The sequence below is a fragment of the Mangifera indica genome, chromosome 9 (genome assembly GCF_011075055.1).
Source record: "Mangifera indica cultivar Alphonso chromosome 9, CATAS_Mindica_2.1, whole genome shotgun sequence".
NCBI classification, from domain to species: domain Eukaryota; kingdom Viridiplantae; phylum Streptophyta; class Magnoliopsida; order Sapindales; family Anacardiaceae; genus Mangifera; species Mangifera indica.
Genome location: NC_058145.1, coordinates 15,547,237 through 15,569,009, shown reverse-complemented (window position 1 = coordinate 15,569,009; position 21,773 = coordinate 15,547,237). Strand labels below are relative to the sequence as shown.

General features: G+C 32.8%; 3 protein-coding genes across 10 annotated transcripts; 1 reads left to right on the top strand and 2 right to left on the bottom strand.

The window, feature by feature from the left end:
• The first annotated feature begins 734 nt into the window (after positions 1-734).
• LOC123225165 (nascent polypeptide-associated complex subunit alpha-like protein) lies at positions 735-5,544 on the top strand. Of its 3 annotated transcripts, none has more exons than XM_044649045.1 (4): positions 735-891; positions 1,268-1,355; positions 2,240-2,367; positions 2,451-3,060. In XM_044649045.1, exons 1-4 carry the CDS (start codon positions 832-834, stop codon positions 2,787-2,789), a joined length of 615 nt encoding a protein of 204 aa, XP_044504980.1. In that variant the 5' UTR covers positions 735-831; the 3' UTR covers positions 2,790-3,060. The 3 variants fall into 3 exon arrangements, with proteins under 3 accessions (XP_044504980.1, XP_044504982.1, XP_044504981.1); XM_044649047.1 differs by lacking the exons at positions 1,268-1,355; positions 2,240-2,367; positions 2,451-3,060 and adding exons at positions 3,951-4,032; positions 4,768-4,895; positions 4,990-5,544 and having other exon boundaries at positions 770-891; XM_044649046.1 differs by lacking the exons at positions 735-891; positions 1,268-1,355; positions 2,240-2,367; positions 2,451-3,060 and adding exons at positions 3,392-3,549; positions 3,951-4,032; positions 4,768-4,895; positions 4,990-5,544.
• A 450-nt stretch (positions 5,545-5,994) lies between these two features.
• Positions 5,995-9,589, bottom strand: LOC123225162 (probable E3 ubiquitin-protein ligase RHC1A). 6 transcript variants are annotated; one of them, XM_044649036.1, is made up of 3 exons: positions 9,437-9,572; positions 7,715-7,782; positions 5,995-7,313 (listed from the first exon to the last, which is right to left on the bottom strand). In XM_044649036.1, the coding sequence occupies exon 3, from the start codon at positions 7,220-7,222 to the stop codon at positions 6,296-6,298; it is 927 nt and encodes a 308-aa protein (XP_044504971.1). In that variant the 5' UTR covers positions 7,223-7,313; positions 7,715-7,782; positions 9,437-9,572; the 3' UTR covers positions 5,995-6,295. The 6 variants fall into 6 exon arrangements, with proteins under 6 accessions (XP_044504971.1, XP_044504973.1, XP_044504972.1 ...); XM_044649038.1 differs by having other exon boundaries at positions 5,995-7,309; XM_044649037.1 differs by having other exon boundaries at positions 7,750-7,782.
• A 2,169-nt stretch (positions 9,590-11,758) lies between these two features.
• LOC123225958 (polyglutamine-binding protein 1) lies at positions 11,759-20,222 on the bottom strand. The gene is made up of 13 exons (XM_044650346.1): positions 20,035-20,222; positions 19,912-19,946; positions 19,736-19,814; positions 19,316-19,394; positions 18,261-18,332; positions 18,005-18,174; positions 17,152-17,208; positions 15,964-16,123; positions 15,249-15,468; positions 13,591-13,701; positions 13,279-13,404; positions 13,145-13,196; positions 11,759-12,418 (listed from the first exon to the last, which is right to left on the bottom strand). The coding sequence occupies exons 1-13, from the start codon at positions 20,143-20,145 to the stop codon at positions 12,266-12,268; spliced, it is 1,425 nt and encodes a 474-aa protein (XP_044506281.1). The 5' UTR covers positions 20,146-20,222; the 3' UTR covers positions 11,759-12,265.
• Positions 20,223-21,773: the final 1,551 nt, after the last annotated feature.

Here is a 21,773-nt window from a genome sequence, read left to right as displayed (position 1 = left end):
GCGAAGAAATTTTACCAAGTTTGAGCGGAAAAATTTGGAAACCAAATAGGATTTAGAGTATTGGCATTACTAATATTTTTATAAAATCCTATTTGAGGATGAAGGAAAATGGTTTCTTTCTTGATGGATATTTGGACTGTTTGTCCAAGTAGACTTGCCCATGGATTGTGCTGTGTCATGTCGTGTCAAGACCCACCAAAAGGCTGATGCTATTGGGTTTTATTTGTTTTTACACTTGAGGTTTGGTTATAACTCATAACCCTTTAGTTCGTATCTTTATAGGATTCTTGATAGATCAAGTTAATTCGTGCGTTTCTCCTATCAACATTTGAAATAATCTATTTTAGAGTAGTCTTAATATGACTCATAGTTTTGCAGGCTACACCCCTGGGCCAGGCTTCTTTAGCCTTAGGCCAATGTGTGGCACGGCTAATTGTTGAGTCCATGTCCAAGTGGGTGGTAAAGTAGCAATTAGCTAAGATACAGTATAATAATAATAAAGGCGTGCTTCTTGTAAGGATTAAAAAACCTTTGATAAGTAAAAAATAAAAAAAAGTGCTTCAGATTAAATTTAGTTTTGGCATCATTAGATTGGAATGTGAATATAATTTATGTAATATTCTAAAATAGGTTATGGGATTTTCATTAGAATTAAGGTGGGTAACTAATTAGTTGCTGCTGTTGGTCTTAGGCTGGGCAGCCCAAAAGCCCCAAACCCGAAACCGAGCCCGACTAGGGTCCACATATATAAAGCCGAATATAAGTTTAGACAAGCTAAGCGGTGGTAGCTAGGGTTTCATTAGCTCCTTATCATTTTCTGAAACAGAAACCATGACTGCTCAAACTCAAGAAGAACTCCTAGCTCAACATCTCGAACAAGAAAAGCTCAACGTAAGCCTTTTACACAATTTCTCTCTTTTCGGAACCCACTGTTTTACTTGATACCATTTTCTTTTATATTTTATTTTATTTTTTAATTGGAATATTTTGCTATCATCATCTCTTTGTAAAGTTTGTGGCCTAGGGCACCCTATAGTAGAATGAATTTTGTAAAACCCTTTTTTGTGTTGGTCCCGATCCTAGATCAACCAAGTCCGACCTACTTGGATACTTAGACTCTTTGTCTGAGGGAAAATTTATCTGCAAACCAAAGTAACGAGGTTTGTTGTGGGTGTTGTCAAGCTATGATTTGTGGGAGTTGGGGATTGACAGTTTTTGAACAATCTTTGCTTGCACGGTTGAGTACTCATTGTAATGTTTGTTGCAGCCTGATGAGCCTGTGGTCGAGGATGATGATGATGATGAGGATGAAGATGAAGACGAGGATAATGACAAGGATGAAGAGGATGCTGAAGGTAAACGGAGCACACTGATATAAATTTTGTGAATAATACTTTCCCTGTTTCTTTGCTGTGTTAGTTGTTTTGCTAGCATATACTTTGCATGAACATATGCATTAGATGGTTTCGTCATTTTAGATTAAGAACGTTTATTTAATTCATGCCTGTGTTGCTTTAGAGCTATATAATCTTTGTGTAAAGAATTTTGAGATATTGCACCCAACACTAAGTGTCAATTTTTATCTGCTTATTGTACTAAGTTGTTTATACGATTTTATTAAAGCATCTTCAATATGGAGGATATATATACTTTTTGTGTTTCTTCTTTTACAAGCATATATTTTGTATGAACAGGATACCGCTGTTAAATGATTTTGTTATTTTGGATTTTTTTAGTTTTTCTTTTATAACTGTCTTTGCAATGGATAAATACACCTCGGTAGAACGAATTTTAGATGGTGTATTTGTTCCTCAAATCCTACTGTCAACCTTTATATGCTAAATATTGTAATTGGGAAGGGATTTTTCTGGTAAGCATTTTAAATCAACAAGGATTTTTGAATATTTTGAATAGTCAGGATAGATCCCTCATAAACAATACACAGAAAGAATTTCTTTCATACCTCAACATTTTCAGAATCTTAATCATAGTTATAAATAGTTTTGATATTATTTCTCATACAAAACTGAGGTAACTTCACATTTCAATCAGATTTATGAATTAATTGGAAATAATATTAAAGAACATGAAAAGGTGTATTTGAGATGCATTGTTATTAGACTTGTATATTTTAGTTTAAACTCATTATTACAGTTGTAAACAATTGTAGTTTTTGAACATTATTTATTGAAAGTTGGGCACAATTTCACTGGTGGAATTTATTTTTTCCATGTTTCAGGGAAAGGAGATGGTAGTGGTCGATCAAAGCAGAGCAGGAGTGAAAAGAAGTCTCGCAAGGCAATGTTGAAGCTTGGAATGAAGCCAATCCCTGGAGTCAGTCGTGTTACGGTTAAGAAAAGCAAAAATGTCTGTGTTTGAATTTATACCCAACTTTTTGTTTCACTTAGTTTAATTTAGTGAACACGAACTCTAATGCTTTTTATTTTCAGATTCTGTTTGTTATCTCAAAACCAGATGTTTTCAAGAGCCCAACATCTGAAACATACATCGTTTTTGGGGAAGCAAAGATTGAAGATCTAAGTTCACAACTGCAGACTCAGGCTGCCGAGCAATTCAAAGCACCTCCTCCTAATTTGACTAGTGTTGCATCAAAGCCTGAGTCATCGACCATGACCCAAGATGAAGAAGAAGTAGATGAGACTGGTGTGGAGCCAAAGGACATTGAGTTGGTAATGACACAAGCTGGGGTGTCAAGATCAAGGGCAGTGAAAGCACTCAAATCTGCAGAGGGTGACATTGTTTCTGCCATTATGGAACTGACAAATTGATTGTCACTTTAAATTAAAGATGTTCTGCTTGCGGTCTTTCTTGAGGATTCTTTTTTGGCATTGTTACTCTTGAATGGTTGAGGTCTCAGATTTTGAATATTTTAATATTAATCTGTGTCATCTAGTTCTCCTTTCCTTGTGTATCAGCATATGATTCAATCTGTTGGGGTTGCACTTATGCTCCATTTTGTTGTTTAGACAGAATATTATGTGACATCTTCCATGCTTTTGGGATCATATGCAATGAGATATTAACGCAATTAATTGGAAATGATTTTTCACTTATGATGGATATTTTGGAAAATCAGTTAGGATTTGTTGCAGCAATCATATTGAATAATTTGCTAATGTTTATCAAATGGTATTTTACATTTTCTTCCCACAATCAAAGATATGATCAATATGATGTATGGCCTAAAATTTCTGAATATTATTTTGTTAATTAATTTATTCCTTTCATCTTTAAGGGAACATAAAATTAAATAATCAATGTTGCATTTTTTAAGATAACATAATTAGAATATAAAACCTAGAATTGAAATTTAACACTATTTGAGTTAGCCCGACCCGAATCGAACAGAACCCGGTTCCAGTCAATCTATATAAGACCGCCCTATCTCTTCTGGAACTTGAGTGCCATTATCGGGTATTGCTAGGGTTTTATCTTCTTTTGAGGCTTCAACAAACTCGAACACAAACAATGACTGCTCAATCTCAAGAAGAACTCCTGGCTGCTCATCTCGAACAAGAAAAGCTCAACGTAAGCCAATCCAACCCACTTAAATTATTTTATTTCTTTCTCTACTGATATATTTCGGCCAATAACATCTTCGTAATTTCTGGATTTGCGGAGGTTCGTGGCACAGGGCACCTTTAGTTAATGAATAAAGTAGTGTAAAATGAACACCCGCGTGTCTCTTTTTTTTTTTAAATTGAAAGTAAAATTATGAATATTTGAGTTGAATAAATTGTTTTTAACCTTTTTTTTCTTGGTCTCAATTTGAGACTGTGAGTGCGAGGTATTCTAATACTTTAATTTTGCTTTTTCTGTTCAAAACTTTGCTTTGGTTGATTTAGAAAGCAAAGTAATGAGGTTTGCTGTTATGGCCGTTGAAAAGTTGTGATTTGCTTGTGGATGACTTATACTAATGTTTGTTTCAGCCTGATGAGCCTGTGGTTGAGGATGATGACGATGATGATGATGAGGATGAAGATGATGACAAGGATGAAGAGGATGTTGAAGGTAGGATCAGAACTCAAATATGAATTCTGTTGATATTATTTTCTACCAAGAATCCATTCTTGGTTGAGATTCTTACTTTGCTAGCATGTTTGTTCTAAGAACATATGACAGCAATTAGATGCTTTTATTATTGTAGATTAAGAAAATTGATTTTAATGTAGACCTGTCTTTTCTGTGGATTAATATAAACTTTGATAATTCTGAGATTTTGTAGAAAGCAATTGTAGAGTTACTCAAATACTAGTGTCAATTTACTTGCTGAATATTTTTCATTGGATTTATGATTTTTTTTGTGTAACATTTTAAGCACAGAGGTATTTGAATATTTCAAGGTGTGTAGAGCGATCCCTTAATAGACCAAACAGAGAAAACATATATTTATATGTTGATATTTTTGAAATGATAACCACTGTTATTAGTTTTGGTGTTATTGCATAGATGGGACTTTTAGTGCCTTGGAAGGTCAGTCAGATTTATGAACTATTTGGAAAAGCTTGGTAACAGATTGGAAATAGAATTAATGGTCTTACATGGATTCAAAGCATATCTTTAAAAGATCTTGAGTTCCTTAGTTAATAGAAGTGTAATATATAATTTCCAGATTATTTTGGACTTGTAGACAATTGTAAGCTTAGCCATGTGCTGAGGGCAGGATCATATTGTTTGTGTTGTACTCACTGATTAGTTTGAAGTTTGACACAATTTTAACTGTTGGAAAAATTTTTAATATTACAGGGAAAGGAGATGGAAGTGGTCGATCAAAGCAGAGCAGGAGTGAAAAAAAGTCTCGTAAGGCAATGTTGAAACTTGGGATGAAGCCAATAACTGGAGTCAGCCGTGTAACCGTAAAAAAGAGCAAAAATGTCCGTGTTTGAATTGGTGTCTAAGTTTTTGTTTCTCTTAATTTAGTTTAGTTTATTTTAAGACATTATTCAAACTCTTGTTATTTTTTTTCAGATTTTGTTTGTTATCTCAAAACCTGATGTTTTCAAGAGCCCCACGTCAGAGACATACATTATATTTGGTGAAGCAAAGATTGAGGATCTGAGTTCACAACTGCAGACTCAGGCTGCTGAACAGTTCAAGGCTGCTCCGCCTAATTTGAGTAATGTTGCCTCAAAGCCTGAGTCATCGGCCATGGCTCAAGATGAAGAAGAAGAAGCAGATGAGACTGGTGTGGAGCCAAAGGACATTGAGTTGGTGATGACACAAGCTGGGGTGTCAAGATCAAGGGCTGTCAAAGCTCTCAAAGCGGCAAATGGTGATATTGTTTCTGCCATCATGGAGCTGACAAACTGATCTTCACATTATCCATAATATTAGCCAATGTTTTTAAGCTGAGTAGTCACTTGAGGATTTCTTTTATTTTCCACCGTATCCTCAAGGAGGATGCAGATTTTAATTCTATTATCAGTATTTGTATTTCGGACTTGCGAATGTGTATCAGCATAAAACAGCAGTACTCAGTTTTACTATTTGCTACATAAACTGCTCATGGATTCTGTAGTTAAATGAATTACAAACCTTATATGTGAGACTAATAATAAGGGTATATATATCATAATGTTAAAAGAAAGCCGAGGAAAAAATACAACACACCTTTGGAAAAAATTAGAAATATAGAACCTCCTCCAAAAAGACTATCTGCAAAGTGATTGTTAATTTTTTTTTATTATCAATCTGGTATTTAAATTTATTATTTATGAGCACCAAATGGTAAAAACTTTCCCCATACATTTCTAAAGATTCTTCAACAACAGAAAAAAAGAAATGAGAAACCATTTTAAAGAACCACAAGGTGAGGAACCATTTGGTAGCCAATGAGAGGCTTCACTGGCACTGGATACTCTTATTCTTCTCTGTGAAAAATTTTAAGGAAAATACTCAAGTCGGAGAGAATATAGTGATTAAGGGAATTTCTAGGCCACGACTCTCCACCCAATTTAAACAACAGACCAGATGTTAATGAAATTAGGGTGTAGAAGTAAATTGAAAATTACAAGGAATAAGACATTATTTAAGCCTATAATAGGGTGGCAAATACAATTGAAAAGGCACAGGAATTCAACAAAGAAGAATAAGGAGTGATTTACATATAAAGATGCACAATAGAACACTCGATTATTTCTAGCAAACACACCACACTGGTAAATTTCTTGTCTCAAACCAATCCTGATCATAATCAAAGATTTGGTATAATTGAAGGAAGCCACTGAGTTCTGATCAGAACAAGCAGCAAATTGTATTTTTCAACATAAGAGCTTTAGTCAAAAGGCCATCCACTGTAACCCATCTGGTGGTTATTCTCATGCACTGCTGGTGAGCTACTTCCAGCAGTTCCATTATTGTTTGAACTAGAACTAGATGAGCGAAATGGCCAGATATTAGAGAATATATTCCGTCTTCCATGATTCTCCCTTCCACTGGCATTGCCACTGAACCTGCTGCTTCGACTTGTACCACTTGAGCTTTGATTGCGACTGCTACTCAACCCTTGTTGTGGTGGTAATTCCTGGCGGCAAACCGGGCATGAATTGTGCTGCACTAGCCATGGAACAATACAATCTGAATGGTATATATGGTTACAGGGCATTTGCCTTGCTTCCGAACCAAGCTCAAATTTGTCTTTGCAAACAGGACAGTGTGAATCAGAACGAAGATGCCTCTGTGAGATCTTAACAGTGGGCATGGCATTGATTGAAGATTGGGCTGCAGGGGGAGGGCCCCGTCGGTCATTAGCTGAAAGCTGCTCCAAAAGTTCTTCCAGTCCAGGACCTATAAAATAATCGCCAGTATTACCCCGTGCAAAACCAATTCCTGGAGTTGACCCAAAAATTGCTTCAAGCCCACCATTTCCAGACAGTCTAACAGGAATTTGGCCACCGAAAATCAACAACGGCCCAAAGCCCTGACCATGCTGGTGATTTAAATCAGATCTACCCCTGATATCATGATAATGTCTTTCTGCCATTCGCTGCCTCAGAAAGGCTGAAAAAGCTTCCATAAGACCAAACCTCTGGTCATGTTCGTCATTGTCCAATCCAAAGTAATCCAGTGGGCTCAACTGCACCATATCATCAAGCTCTTGAACAAAGCCTCCACTACAGTAAAGGCAGACTGCATCTTCCCCTATCAGACTAAACGGCCTCCTGCATCTGTAACACCAGTGGGTGTTTCTGCCACTTGACATTGTCTCCTCTCTTTGCAAACTCTCAGAAGTCTGAAAGAAAACCTTGTCCACAAAACTTCCGCACTTTTTAACTATTTTCTCAGCATTCTGGCTAACAATCCACAAAGTAATATCAGAATAAACTTTTTGTTATCATCAAACACTTTCTCCATAAAAAAGATTACCATAAACCAAAGAGATTTATGGAAGCACATAAAGCTACAAAAACATTTCCTAGATTTTTTATGCATCTAGATTCAACATGCCATTAAGTTATCAATTGACATACGGTATAACTTGTAAAAGCAAAAGCAATAAAAATAAACCCATGCAACTCAACCAGAGTTTAGGGTTCTTCTCCCAAAAAATTTCCAAATCAAAAACAACATATAAACAATAAAATCCTAAAAATTAGTAACCGATACCAATATTTACAGTTTGAAAACATAAAACAAGGTAAAGAAGTGCAAATGTATAAAAAAAAAAATCCAAAACTGGTAAACAGATATGTACCCAAAAGACTTCTTCAATTAAAAATTTCCAAATACCTCTTCTACACTATGCAACCTCACCACTCAAACCTGATCAAGAAGAGGAAAAAAAAAAAAAACACAAGAAAGCTCAGAAGTAGAAGATCTTGCATGGCTAATCAAATAGAACAGTTTAAGAATATTATTTCATAGAAGCTTTAGCTTGGGAGAACAAGCAGTTCGGCCGGTCAAAAATCTTGGTTTGACAAATGGATTTATGCACAAGTAATACCAAACTCCACCAATCAATATAAAAACTTTATGGTCATTTATCAATGCCAGGGAGTTCTCCTGCAACATATAATCATTCTCAAACAAATATTGAGATAACAGCTGTTCTTTAAAATTACCTTTCATGTGCTTTATTAAGGAATAGAACCTTCAGGATCAGTTTTACATTGAAAAACAATAAAAAGTGTATATTACTATTCTACAAATGGTTTTTGAAAAAAAAAAAATCTCAAGTGACAATTTGAATAAGTCAGGAACAATATAGATATATACATAGAACTTGCACCACTTCTACATGCTTATTTCACCTTTTATTCCAATTTATTTCTCTGTTTCCAATTATCATTCAACACAAATTATGAAGAGCATTTCCTTTACCGTTTAGCATGCACCTAAGTTGTTTATTTGCCTCTGCATACAAACTGCACAAGCCACTGCGAATATTTAAGGCCTCAATTAACTTCTAAGTTGACAGATTTTTCTTTTTTTATTGCCCCTCCTTTTAAATTCCTAAATGGCACACTATTCGACGAAGAATTCAAAATGATTGTTAATATTTTTCATATGGGACTAAGGTCATTAGTTACGTCTTGAAGCAGTTCAAGTTCTAGCATAGAAGTCCAGACCATTGATAAAAATGGAAGCCAAAATAGAATGATAAAGTTGTTATGATGTCTCCTTTTAAGATTTCTCAATTGTAGTCATATTTCTAAAGCAAAAGCATGGCACTTTAATCTTAAAAATTTTATCTGGATCCAGAGCCTGACAACATATCATCTATTGTGACAACAGCTCAATTTTCTTTCAACTCTCATTCCAGAATGATAAAACTCTGTTTTTAAAGTATGACACCGCATTTAATTTCAGTGGCCATTGCCAAACATAATGTTCAGTCAGAAGTTAAAACTACAAAATTTTGTGAGCAACTCTAAGTTAAGTGAAGCTGATTCAAAAGCCACACCAATCAAATACACGATAATACTAGAATTTCTTTGATTTAATTGAACACCAAACTTCCAATAAAAACCATTTCACTTTTTCACAAATTTACACCATTCTACGAAAAATGGATTAATTAATAGAAACACAAAATCCACCCAGAATTACAAATCTCAGGAAAAAAAATTCAGACGTTGACCTACCATTTGACTTCAACAAAACTACATAAAATCTTAATAAACTAAAAATAACTCGATTCTCACATCCTTCAGCTCACAGTTTCAAGAACCAAAATCGTCCGCTGACGACTCAGCCAATTTCATTACAATAAAAACAAAATTTACCAAAATAACCAATTTTTCCTGTCGTTTCTCGAAGCTTCTAAGCACTCACACAGAACAAAAACAACAAAAATGAATGATGCCATAACTCAAGCAAGTGAAATCCCCCAAAAACCAATAAAACCGAGATTATCAAGACCGATTAAAAATAGTAACAGTGAATATAACAATGAAAATGAACAAATCGAACGTACCTCGGGAAGATCGAGAGGAATTTTCAAGAATTACGAAAGTTAAAAAGGGGGAGAAACCCTAAATGTAAAATTTGAGAATTTTTTATTAAAAAATCTTTTTAGCTTTCAATAATTTATAGATAAGACCTTCGTTCCGTTTCTTGGGTGATGGCACCGCTTTCTTCTATTGGCCAAAGCACTATTTCCCACCCAAAGTATCTCTAAACTCCTTCTCACCCCTTAATTTTGAAATTTTATTTACAATTAAAATTAACGAAAATCTAATTCTTTATAATTTTATCTTTTTTTTTTCCTCTAAACCTTAAAAACTAACTATTTTTTTCATAAATTAAGTTTTAAAAAATAACATTTTCCCTCTTAGAGTTTAGTTTTTAAACTCCGATATCATTATAAACAATTTCTCTCTCGAAATTTTCTCTCCTTTCAATGATCTCTCTTTATTTCACTAGACATTGGATTGAAGTCAAATAAAGCTTCAGAGATGACGAGTTTTGTCAACGAGATCTTTATCGATCGGTGTTTCAGATGATGGGAGAGAAACTGTCAGAACATAATGATATATTGAGAAATCTTCGTTGTCGGTAATGATGTTAGATTTAATGTCAGAAATTAAAAAGTAAACCCAAAAAGAGAAATGTCATTTTTTGAAACTTGATTTATGAGATAAACTTTTAGTTTTTAAGGTTTTAAAAAAGAAAAAGAGATTAAATTTTAATTTATTTTTAATATTATAAATAAAATAATAAGTTTACCTTTAAAACTATCTAATTTAACCCCTATAAGTGAGTATTTGAAATTGGTATAGCTATGGGGTGAAAATCGAGATTAAAAAGATATTTTGGGTGGGAATAAATTCTTTAGCCTATTCTATTTTATACGTGGTGCGTAGTATGCCGCAAGATATATTGGTATGGTATCTTTCTTTTTCTTTATTTTTTTATAAATTATTTTTGGATAAAAAACAAAAAAAAAATTGTTTAGTATAGAATACTTTCTGATTAAAATATCATCTAAGGTGGGAAAATTATGGATTAAATTGATAATGGGTCTTGTTATTATGGGTTAAAAGATGGGAAAATATTCTTAATGCTAAACTTGAAGTTTTTTAATATTATATATATATATATATATATATATATATATATATATATATATATATGTATTTTTTATATATAATATAAATATATAATATATTATCATATGATTAAATATTATTTTATTTTTAATTAAAATTATTTAATCATATAATAAAAAATTATTTATGCCTCTAAATTATTTACTACAAGATTTTACTAGTAATATTACGTGTAAAATAGGTAACCATATTTCAAAGTTTTCACTTTATAAGTATAGACTAAATAAAGACATTATTTTCTGACCCCAAGAGTAAAGATGTCAAGTAGTTTTTCTGATGACCTAACCAACCAGCTAAATTGACTCTTTGGATTTTATTATATTATTATTTAATAACCTCTTTGCATATGGATTAAATGGGTGATAAGGTAGTTGAATTACTTGCCATATTATGTATTAAAATTTAAAATTTTTTATTATATATTATATCACATTATAAGATAAATATTTTAAAATAATAATAAATTATTAAATATTGTAATTATCACATTATCATCTTAAAATTTATACTAAACACTTCTTAATATTCTATGAGTCATTAATTCTTTAAAAAGTTATATTAATCCATATTAATAATATATATCAATATCATATCATATGATGATGATATGTTTACTATATCATACAATTTCAATATATTTTATACATATTATTTTTCATCTATATTATATTATATGATACGTAACATATATTATAAGACTATGAAGCACATGTTGATTTCGTATTGAAGGATACCAATTTCTCTCTTTTAGAAGATCTCAAAACGGTATATATTAGAAAAGATAAATTGATTTACATTTTAAAACAAGAATTATTAATAAAATTTGTTTGAAAATGTAGAATGAAATTGATAAAACCTATACTTCCACTTTGTCTAAAATTTAAAATATGATAAATATGCTTGCACATTAGGATAGAAATTTTTTGATTTCTTTCACTACAAAAGTTGGAAAACTTGACCCGAAAAATTAACAAGACTGATAAAGTATTAAAATTTTTAAAATAAATATCTAAATTCGAACATTTATCATGGTTGTAAAACCTTAATTTATTTAATACAGTGGTCATGAATTCAATTACTGTATCTTAGGTTTACTCCTATGATAAATACGAACGAGTCTTCAGTTACTGAAGAAAAAAAACATCGGCAAACCAATAATCAGCTTCATATTCTATGAAACATATCACTAATCAAATTAGTTCTACCTTTTTTCTCTCTCCACATATACATTTCATCAAATAAAAATTTATAGATTTTCCTTTTACAGAATTCCAAACAAATCCATCAACTGCAGGTACAAAATATGCAATAATAGATCTTCTACTAAATTCTAAACTTGTAAGCTGAGTTAACTCAAATATGCTGATAGAAAAGGCCGAGACTTGTCTAAATTCAAGGCTTTCCACCATTTGATGAAGCCATGATGGTGAATAGCATCAACCACCCAACACAAATATAGAAACCCTCTCTCAAAAGTTCATCGTTTTAGTATCTGAGTTAATTTCCATTGTTAATTGTCGCCATGAATGCTCAGGTGAAAAGTTTGTCTACTGTTTATCAACATGTGGTGCATGTATAGGTAAAATCCTTGGCTTGACCATAGACAAAGTCAAGATAGCATATAGCACAAGGCTTCAACTATCTCAAGACTGTAGAGCCAAAGATATGAGAGTCATACCAATGAAATCAAAATCTCAGTCAGCATCACCAAGTCCATCACTCCCATCCCCTTTCTTGGAAATAGGTGTAAAATGAGAGCCGCCTTTCTTGGACAATGTAGCGATTTCAGCATTCTTCCTCAAAACAGCTCCTGGTGACGGGTATGGACGCTGTTGGAATAGAGGACCCTGAAATACACAAATATATTGGTTGAAGCATGAGAAGCCTGGGCCAAATCAACTGCAAACCACATAATGTGAAACCAAAAATGGCTGGGATGAGTTCATGAAATTCAGCAAGCATGAATGCATGCAGTAAGGGAGAGTGAGAGATGCAGATACAGAACTACTGTCACATTCTGATTGGAAATTAACCAAATATTTAGAATTATAGATAATCTATTACTAGAATGGACATTACTCTAATGGCTACTAATTATTTGGCATAATGTCTTCATTCAAATGCAATCTATACAAGTTGTATCTTCCATCTCATTAGATGGCTCAAATTACAGAACACTGAACATCCCTAACTAGAAACATAAAGGATGAACTTGGACTGCAGGGAAATAATTATTACTCTATGTTACAAGCTTTAAATAGAAAGAACTTTAATAGTGAATGTCCCTAGAGGATCCATCTATAGCTTAAAATGCTTTTAGTGACCCCACAAGATAAATATTCAAAGAAAAGGATTATCATAATTCTTCTAGTTGATCCAGATAAGAGGATTATTCAAAAAAAATGCTTTTAATCTGGTTTCATGTCACCTCTAGCAGAGGAAAATATCTCTGTCCCTTAAATGACTACTACTCAGGAAATTCAACTCTATCTAGAGCAATATCAATTATCTCAAGTAAAAAGGAAAAAAAAGATAAAAAATAAGAATAATTGAATAAAAAGTGATAATTATACCGTGGCAGTGGTATCAGCCGCCCGGGGTTGCACTCCTTTCAGGCCCACAACCCTACAGAATTATACAGGGTAAAATTAAAATAGAATATCCCAACACATACCAGAAGACCATAAACCAAACAAGACTGACATACCAGCCACCACGGGGTGCATCTGAGTAAGAGCTTGGGTCCATGGGATCTAGTTCATCATCCTCATCATATGCACGCTTCCTGCTATCTCTCCTATTACCTTTGCCCATAGGAGGCTTCCAATTGGACCTAAAAAATCTTAGTAAGATCTTTTTTAACGCCAAATACACCATCAAATAGACACACACATGCATCACAATTTTTTATAATCATAACAACGGAGTGAATCACATTTTCAGATTCATGACAACAACATTTTGCAATCAACTTTGAATGTAGTTGTCATGAACCTAATATTCATGTAAAGATTGAAACCTCTGCTTGGGAGCCTTTTTGCCAGATTCTTCTTTGGCATTTGGAGTGCTAGTCTGCTGCTGGTTATTCAAACTGCTTGACAGATATTGGCATTGTGGAAGATTGAGAACTCTGCATGGGATATAGTTTCCAAGAAATTCAGTTTCATAATTCTCGGGAAAGGAAAAATCAGATACAAATAATTGCATTATCCACATCAAGAGGAACTTTTTTCTCAAAAATTATAAAAAGTTAAGATGTACACTGACCACTTTTTATATCATATATAAAGAAAGTAGAAGCAGGGCATACCCCAAAATACAATTAAGAAAGATAACCTAAAAATCCAAGTGAAGTGAAAACATTACAGCAAGGCTCTTGCAACAAAATCTACATATACCAACACCAGAATTCCTAGCAAAAAAGGAAAATAAGATATCTTGTTCACAAAAGTTTAATGCAGAAACAAGAGATGTCTACAAAAAATTCAATGCCAATAAAAAGACATCTGAACCGATATTCCATATGAACAGCAAACACTTGGCATCATTGTCAATAGGTATCTCGTTGTTGTTATTTGGGTTCTGCTTTGGCTTTCCTATTAATTATTACAGAGTCTACCTCCAATTTGGTATTCTACAGTTTCCTTTTGGTTTTAGAACTATGCCTAAATAAGCAAGCTTGTGTGACCTTAAATAGCTTTTTGTCATTAGAGATCATGAACTTTGTACAATTCAAAAAAGGTGAGGAGGTATTCTTATTAACCAATTGTCCATCAAGAATCATAAAAAGGTGTGACCAATAAAATGTTCATTGATTAATAGTAGTGGCTCTCTATCATATTCTTCTAGCAAGGATTACAAAAGGCCATAGGTAAAACTTTTTGGCTTCCCACTTCTCTTTCCTTTTCATTTTTCTTTTATTCACTCAATCACCTAATACCCAAAAAGCTCTTATACCCCTGTTGTGGCCAAATGGAGCTACTATACAATGCCTGATGTTGGAACCTAGATATAATTCTTTAAGTTTAGGGATAAAATCTCAAATTAATTTTTGTATTTTATTCTTTCCTAATTTATCTTAATTGTGTTCTATTTTTTATTTTTTTATACAAAAAAAAAATCATACATATATGTGCCGATCCTCTAAGAAGTAAATGTAAGCAAGAATTCATTCATCAATTCTTCAATTCAATTCTTGTTTCATGGTATCAGAGTCTCAATCCTAAGGCCAGAATTCTTCTCTGACATGTTAGAGTAGTGCCCTAAAGTCAATCGTCATCAATGTACTTTGATCTAATTTGTCATCAACTCTATTTAATAAATAAAAATGTATGATATTTCTTTATCTAATTCTTGTAATTAGATAAATATTCATAAAATGGTTGAACTGTGACAAGGAGTTCAATGCATGACGACTTATTGTGAGGACCCTATATTCACATTAGGTGACCATTCTTAAAGTGTCTATAGTTTTGATATTACCATGACTAAAGACATATGTAATAGTGATAGAAACAAAATCCTTATCTACACCGACAACAATTTATATACAAGAATTACTTAAAATGGACAAAACGCAAGATTCTATTCAGACAAACTTCTAACCACCTCATCCATGCATAAGAAAGCAAAGTATTCCAGTACATAAAGTCTAGTAAACAAATAGCATCATCTTACCGTGTGCAATGATTGCAGTAACCCCACATCTGAACAAGGCCTACTCCCCAACCACCACAGTGCATGCATTTCTCCAGCTCAGGTGCTTGGTTATCCCATATCCCATTAGTTGCATTTCTGGAAATAATGTTTTCAGTCTGCTGGGACGCAACAGGCTGTGATGAACCAGGATACTCCCATTGCGACACATGGCTATCCATATTGTAGTAATACTTCCGACCTGTTTAATTAGAGCAAAAGGTTTAAGACATGAAAGCAAAGTTTGAAATGCCATTATCTGAATGCAATTCCCATCTTCTGAAATCATACTATTTCATAAACTTGCATTTACAAGATAGAGGGTTATACAATGGTTCCTTTGATGAGTATAATATCAGAAACCACATAAGATGAAGCCAGTGAACAACTTGAGAGAGAAAAAAAAACAGGCTGAAATATTAGGTACTAAGTCCATAAAACATGGAAGTTCCTTCAATATTTTGGTGAAAAAAAAAATGTCAAATTCCCAACTGAGATAATCCAGAATAATGTAAAAATATCAGTGTTTCTCAACAAAAAAAAAAAAGCAAGAAATCCATGTTTGAATAATGCATTTACATTGGAAAGATATGTTTACATGAATAAAAAGCAAATCATTTTTCCGTGTTTATCTTTTATTGATTTGCAAGATTCAAGAATAATAAAATTATGGGAGTACGCTGTCCATAAGGCATACCGCTACTTTCATCAACTGCCTCCACCCAGTTGCCCAGAAGGGGTACAACTGATTGACTTTCCGAAACAGAAAATGTTTCAACAGGTCTTTCCCATTGACTCTTCCCTGTACTCGCATTGTAATAATATGAAGCACCACTGTTAGGGTCTTTTGCCTCCACCTAAATAAGATATTAGAACTTAGTAGAAGCTTGAAAGAATAGAAGAAACTATAAGAGGATTATAACTAGACAGCTTTTTTATCTCAGTTATCGCCACAGCTAAGGGGAAGTTGCTCTGAAAACCAACTAATTTTCACGTTAAATTTATTCTTTGCAACATAGCAACACATTCTTTATTACTAATCATTTGTAATTATGTAGAGAGGTATGGGCATATAGACTCTTTCAACTTTTGATGAGCAGGAAATCAGACTATCGGTTCCCAAAATCGAATAAAGGCGCATCTTGATACTCATTCTATACAAGAATTGCACCAAAAAAGGAAGTTCAAGGGGAAAAAGAATAAAAGAAAAATAATTAAATAGAAAAGCAGAAAAATCAAGGACTTATGATTCAAAGCATCAACAGATTCAAAAAAGAACCTTATTGGAAAAAGGATAAATCAACCACCAGTGCCGTTTTCTGAAATATCATCATGTTTTTCTAAAGTGGGGCAACACTTCCCACTCCATTTGCATTTCCCCTAGGTTCCACACTATTGAGTTCCATTAATGCTTAAAATAAGTAATAAACAACCAATGAACCAACCACAAATACATTTGATTTACCATGATCTAAGGGACCAAGGGATCCATTTTTGTGGAGACCTGGTGGTTTTCAATCTACGCTGCATTTCTCCAATGATATATTATGTATATTATTAAGAACTAAGGATATTTTTATAAGCATGTCCAAAACAAATATTTGTAACCTTACCAGAACACATGTACATTCAACCTAGATTCCTCATATTACAACTCAAGTTTCTAAACTATATACCAAAATGAAAATTACAAAGGATATATAAAAATAAACAAATTTAAGTAAAACACTAGGCACAAGCAATCAGCACATGCACTTGAATAAATCTCATTGTTCATAAATGGCTCTTATACTGATTGCATGATTCAAGATGCATAAACTATGTATGACTTCGCAGTCCCATATAAATAAATTAAATAGAAGCATAAACAGCAATTGGTACACACCCACCCAGTAGGCAACTTTCCTCTATCAACGGGTTGAGCTGAACTCGTCTCCAACTTCTGGAATCCAAAATTTCAAAGTTAAACGTTAAGCAATTATAGGAGATAGCTTTAAATTGAAAAAGAAAAAAAAATTAACACCACATGAGACCCAGTAGTAGTAAAAAGTTGCAACAGTTAACAAGGGTGTTTCTGGAAAGTGGCACACCAATACATGGACTCAATGAGAGGTAACCAAACATCCCAGGTTGATTGACAATATGTTAAGATTACAAGGTTTTATTAAGTTTTGATTCAACCACTCAACAAAAATTAGCCAGCCTTGATATTTATAAAGTTTGGGAATCTACACAGGAATAAGGATTTGAATGATGATTTTTTATTGTCCATGAGTAAGAATATGAGAAAGGAAAGAAATGGGATTCATTTGCCACAAATTAAAAGTTGATGGCCAATAAATTAATGTAATAGTTTAGTCATATCCAGCACTCCAATATTGGGCAGTATAGTGATCCAAATGGTCAGAAATATAACGGGAAAAGATCAAGACTCACAATACACACACACACACACACACACACACACACACACACATGTATGTATGTAAATATAATATAATATAGATTCTAAGTAGCTTATACGAGATATGTAGCTGATGGTACAAGATTTAGACTTAGTCGACTGAGTTAAATCAGGCCCAAAGTCATAAAATAAGTTGCAACTCGATCATAAGACGTGAATAATACTCCACTGGGCTTCTGACTTTCAACAGCCATCTAAGAAATTTTAAAAAGAAAAAAGGATTGGAGATTAGAAAAATAAATAAATAAAGTGACTAAATAAGACAGCTGCTTGCCTTATTATTTGTAGGATCGCCATTTTTTGAATCATCTTTAAGGATACCCCTTGCTCTCAATCTCTGCTTCAGATACTCAGGCAATTCTTTAGTGACAGACTTATGATCTGACTCTTTATCAAGTTCAGAATTTTTCTGACCGATCTCATCACTTCCAACTCTCAAATTTCCTGAAGCATCACAAGATGATGTCAAATACTATCCTTAATCCATTTCAACATCCGCAAAATTAGCGATTGATTACTGAAAATCTTACTATTAGGCCTTGGAGCATTGTAATAAGCACCTCCACCAGGTACTCCATACCCATTTCCTATTTCCAGGTTACCTGAAATGAGAAAAAGACATAAGCATACATAATCATTTTCAGATAAATTAAGAAGGAAACTCAGACATTAATTAAGTTGTTGCCAATTTTGGGTACATTATATTGCAGACAGGCAATCCACAGATATTTTAGCCAAGCAATGAAATTTATGGTTATACACAACAGATAAATTTCACTTTGAAGAATTCCTTCACATGTTATACAGTTTTCATATCATCTTAAGATATTTTCTTGAGATAAACAGGAGCTTATTCAGTGAAAAACGCTGACCTAAGTTCTATTCATTTATATAGGCTACAATGGGCTCAAACACATAGCAAAAAATAAGACTATTTCATCTCCAGCCCCTTTAGGGAAAGTAGACAGAACTCCAGTTCATCATGCGACTTTAAAACATGTTAGCAAATCTTATTTCTAATATCTTTAAAGCAAAATTGATTATCTTCATGTTTTATTCAAGTTGATATGGTAAGACAGAAAGTTCAGAGGTCTAGTGATCGCTGATGAAAAGGTTAAACTTGAAATTACCAGAAGCTAAACACCAAACAAACAAGTGAAATCCAAAGCAATAATTCACCACTCAGTCAAACTTCTGACACTAACAATGCCACAGATTCTATATTGTACTACAGGCCTGACATGGAAAAGTGGTATTTTCATTGTTCTTGCCACTATATCTTTATGATCCTTGAATCTGACATAAATATAATTCAAGAATCAACAGGTAATTTGACAGTTTTTGGGTTTAATCTAAGTTTCAACACTAGACAGACAACTCAATCCTCCAACATTTAGCTTTCTGCCTAATGGCAGCAAATTTCAAAAACTACTCCCCGTAATATCCAGCAAACAATGAAATTTTCAGAATAACTAGAACTCTTAGTCCTGTAATGTTGTTTTGTTCAAATAAGAGAGTGGCTAATGGAGTTTCTTCCACATAGGAACATAAGATAGGAATCATAAGAATGAAATAAATTACCCACCTTGTTCAGGAATAGCAGGTTTCCCGCGCTTTAATGCCATTTCTGCACGATGTTCTGAGGTCATCTTCAGTAGATGTTCCTGTAGAAACACTAATACAAATCATCCAAAGTAATGAACAATACACAATGAGCCAACCCAATCAAACCTTTCTAAAGTAGCATTGCTGCGACCAAGCAAAAGATACTAATAAATAGCATCACATGTTGCAACCTATTGAATGTAGATGTTCAAGACCAAAGAGAAATAATTTATAATCAAATTAGAGAAATTTATTACTTTTTAACAAATAATAGAAGGTTTTAACCAAAATTTCTCTTTACCATCGACAGCGTAATTGTTTTAAATCGCATCGCTTCATAAGATTTCAACTGTATAAGAAAATACAAGAAAACTTAAGCAGAGATGTAAAAGTTACATACTTTTAGAGCATTGGGGTCACATCGTTCTGCCAAAATGTCTGTACCATCCTTAGAAGCTACACCCACAACTTCTTCTCCTCTGAAACCACAAAATTAATTCAATTTAGAAGCAAAAATTCTACTCTCATTATCATTATAAAAAGAAAATGTTAATTAGAAAGAAATTTGATATGAACCTGTGACTTTGAATGATTTTCTGGGTTTCGATTTCCTAAAAGATGAAAAAAAACCGATTAACTAAGGAATTAAAAAGACGACGAAAGAAGAAGAAGAAGAACGTAAGCATATGAATGGTTTACTTGTTCACGAAGCACGGCTTCTCGAGCAGCAGCTTCAAAATCAGTAGTTACAGAGTTATAGATGGACGAACTTCCATAGGAATTGGCGATTGGCGTCTCTTCTTCAGCCATCGGAGCTCGTAAGTGGTGCTGCTGATAGATACCAACGAGAATTTTTGAGAAAATGTGGTTGATCCTTGCTGCGTTGAAGAAAAGCGAAGGCTTTAGAGCTGAGTTTGGGCCCAGAATTTCAACCCAACTTTATTTCCCATCGAGGCCCAAAAATCAATGGGATTAAATTTAAATGAGCATTGGGCCAAAAAGCTAATTTCAGCCTCTGCCCTTATTATGGTAAAACCTCATATCAAACAAAACAATTTCTTAATATACCAAAATAATAAAACTATGGGTATCCGTTTTAAGTATATAAATTGATATATATATTTATATATTATCATATGATTAAGTAATTTTAAAATAAGAATAAAGTGATATTCAATCACATAATAACACGCACAAGTGTATACTTATTTTTATACCCAAAGTGAGTACGCATAGTATTACTCATAATAAAAAGGCCTAAAGACATTTCACTGAAGTTTCTTGTGAATTTCGTTAAATAAAAGGGTATGAAAGTCATTTATTATGAATTTTTCTATCTTCTCTTATTTTCTCTTTTCACCTTATTTTTTTAATTTTTCTTTTTTCCCTTTTTTTATTTTTCTTATTTTTTCTATTTTCTCTTTTCAAAACTTTATAGGGAAAACTGAAATTAAAAAAATATTAGGGTTGCTAATAAAAACTTTTAGGGGGTTTTTGAAATAAGTTCATGAGTGTTTTGAAATTCTTTAAATTTCAATATGCAACTTGATATTTTTAAAAATAATAGTTACATCCTCAAATAACTTATCAAAATATTGCATTTTTAAGTTGTTTAGAGTTTTGATATTTTTTAGGAGTTTAAGTGACAACATTTATATTAATTGTTATGATAATTTTGTAATTTTAATAAAATAACAAAACGGTCATTTTTAAGAAAATTTAATGTATATATGATAGATGAAAATTTGAGTTTTTTGAAAGATAGGATTTGTCATTTCATCAACCATTATATGGGAAATATCATCTTGCCTCACTGAAAAATAATGGATCATGAAGACATAATTCTAGACACAAATTCATATCTTCAATCACTTAATCATGAAATCAAGGACATAAAAACAAATTTTTATTCCAAAAATAGGAGAATTAAAAGGTAGATTCTATCTAGGTATCGAGCATGATAACCTAATGATAGAATCCATCTATATTAGTGACTTCACCTACACGATTTTATACACGACAGTGCATATTTTCATTTTCACGAAAGGTTGATAGACAATATTTCATATTTTCACCTCAAGAGATTAGCAAAATTGATAAACTTTTATTATTCCAAGTTGAGAGGCGAGGGTTTGAGAATAGATTCCCCTATTAGAAAAAAATCATATTCTATGTTTTTCCTTTATTAAAAGATAACCAGTTTCGTATTGTTTTTCTAATTTCTCATATATAATCTATCTCTAACTTTTTTTTTCTTTTACATATAAAGATTTATATTTTTCTTGTTAATTCTAATTGAAATCATATGATTCTAGATCAACCCACATTTTAAACATGCTTAATACAAATTAATCATATTACACCAACCGAATAAACCCAAAACCTAGGATTTGATAAAAAAGGGAAAAAAATAAAAAAACAAAAAGGGTGGTGTGTTG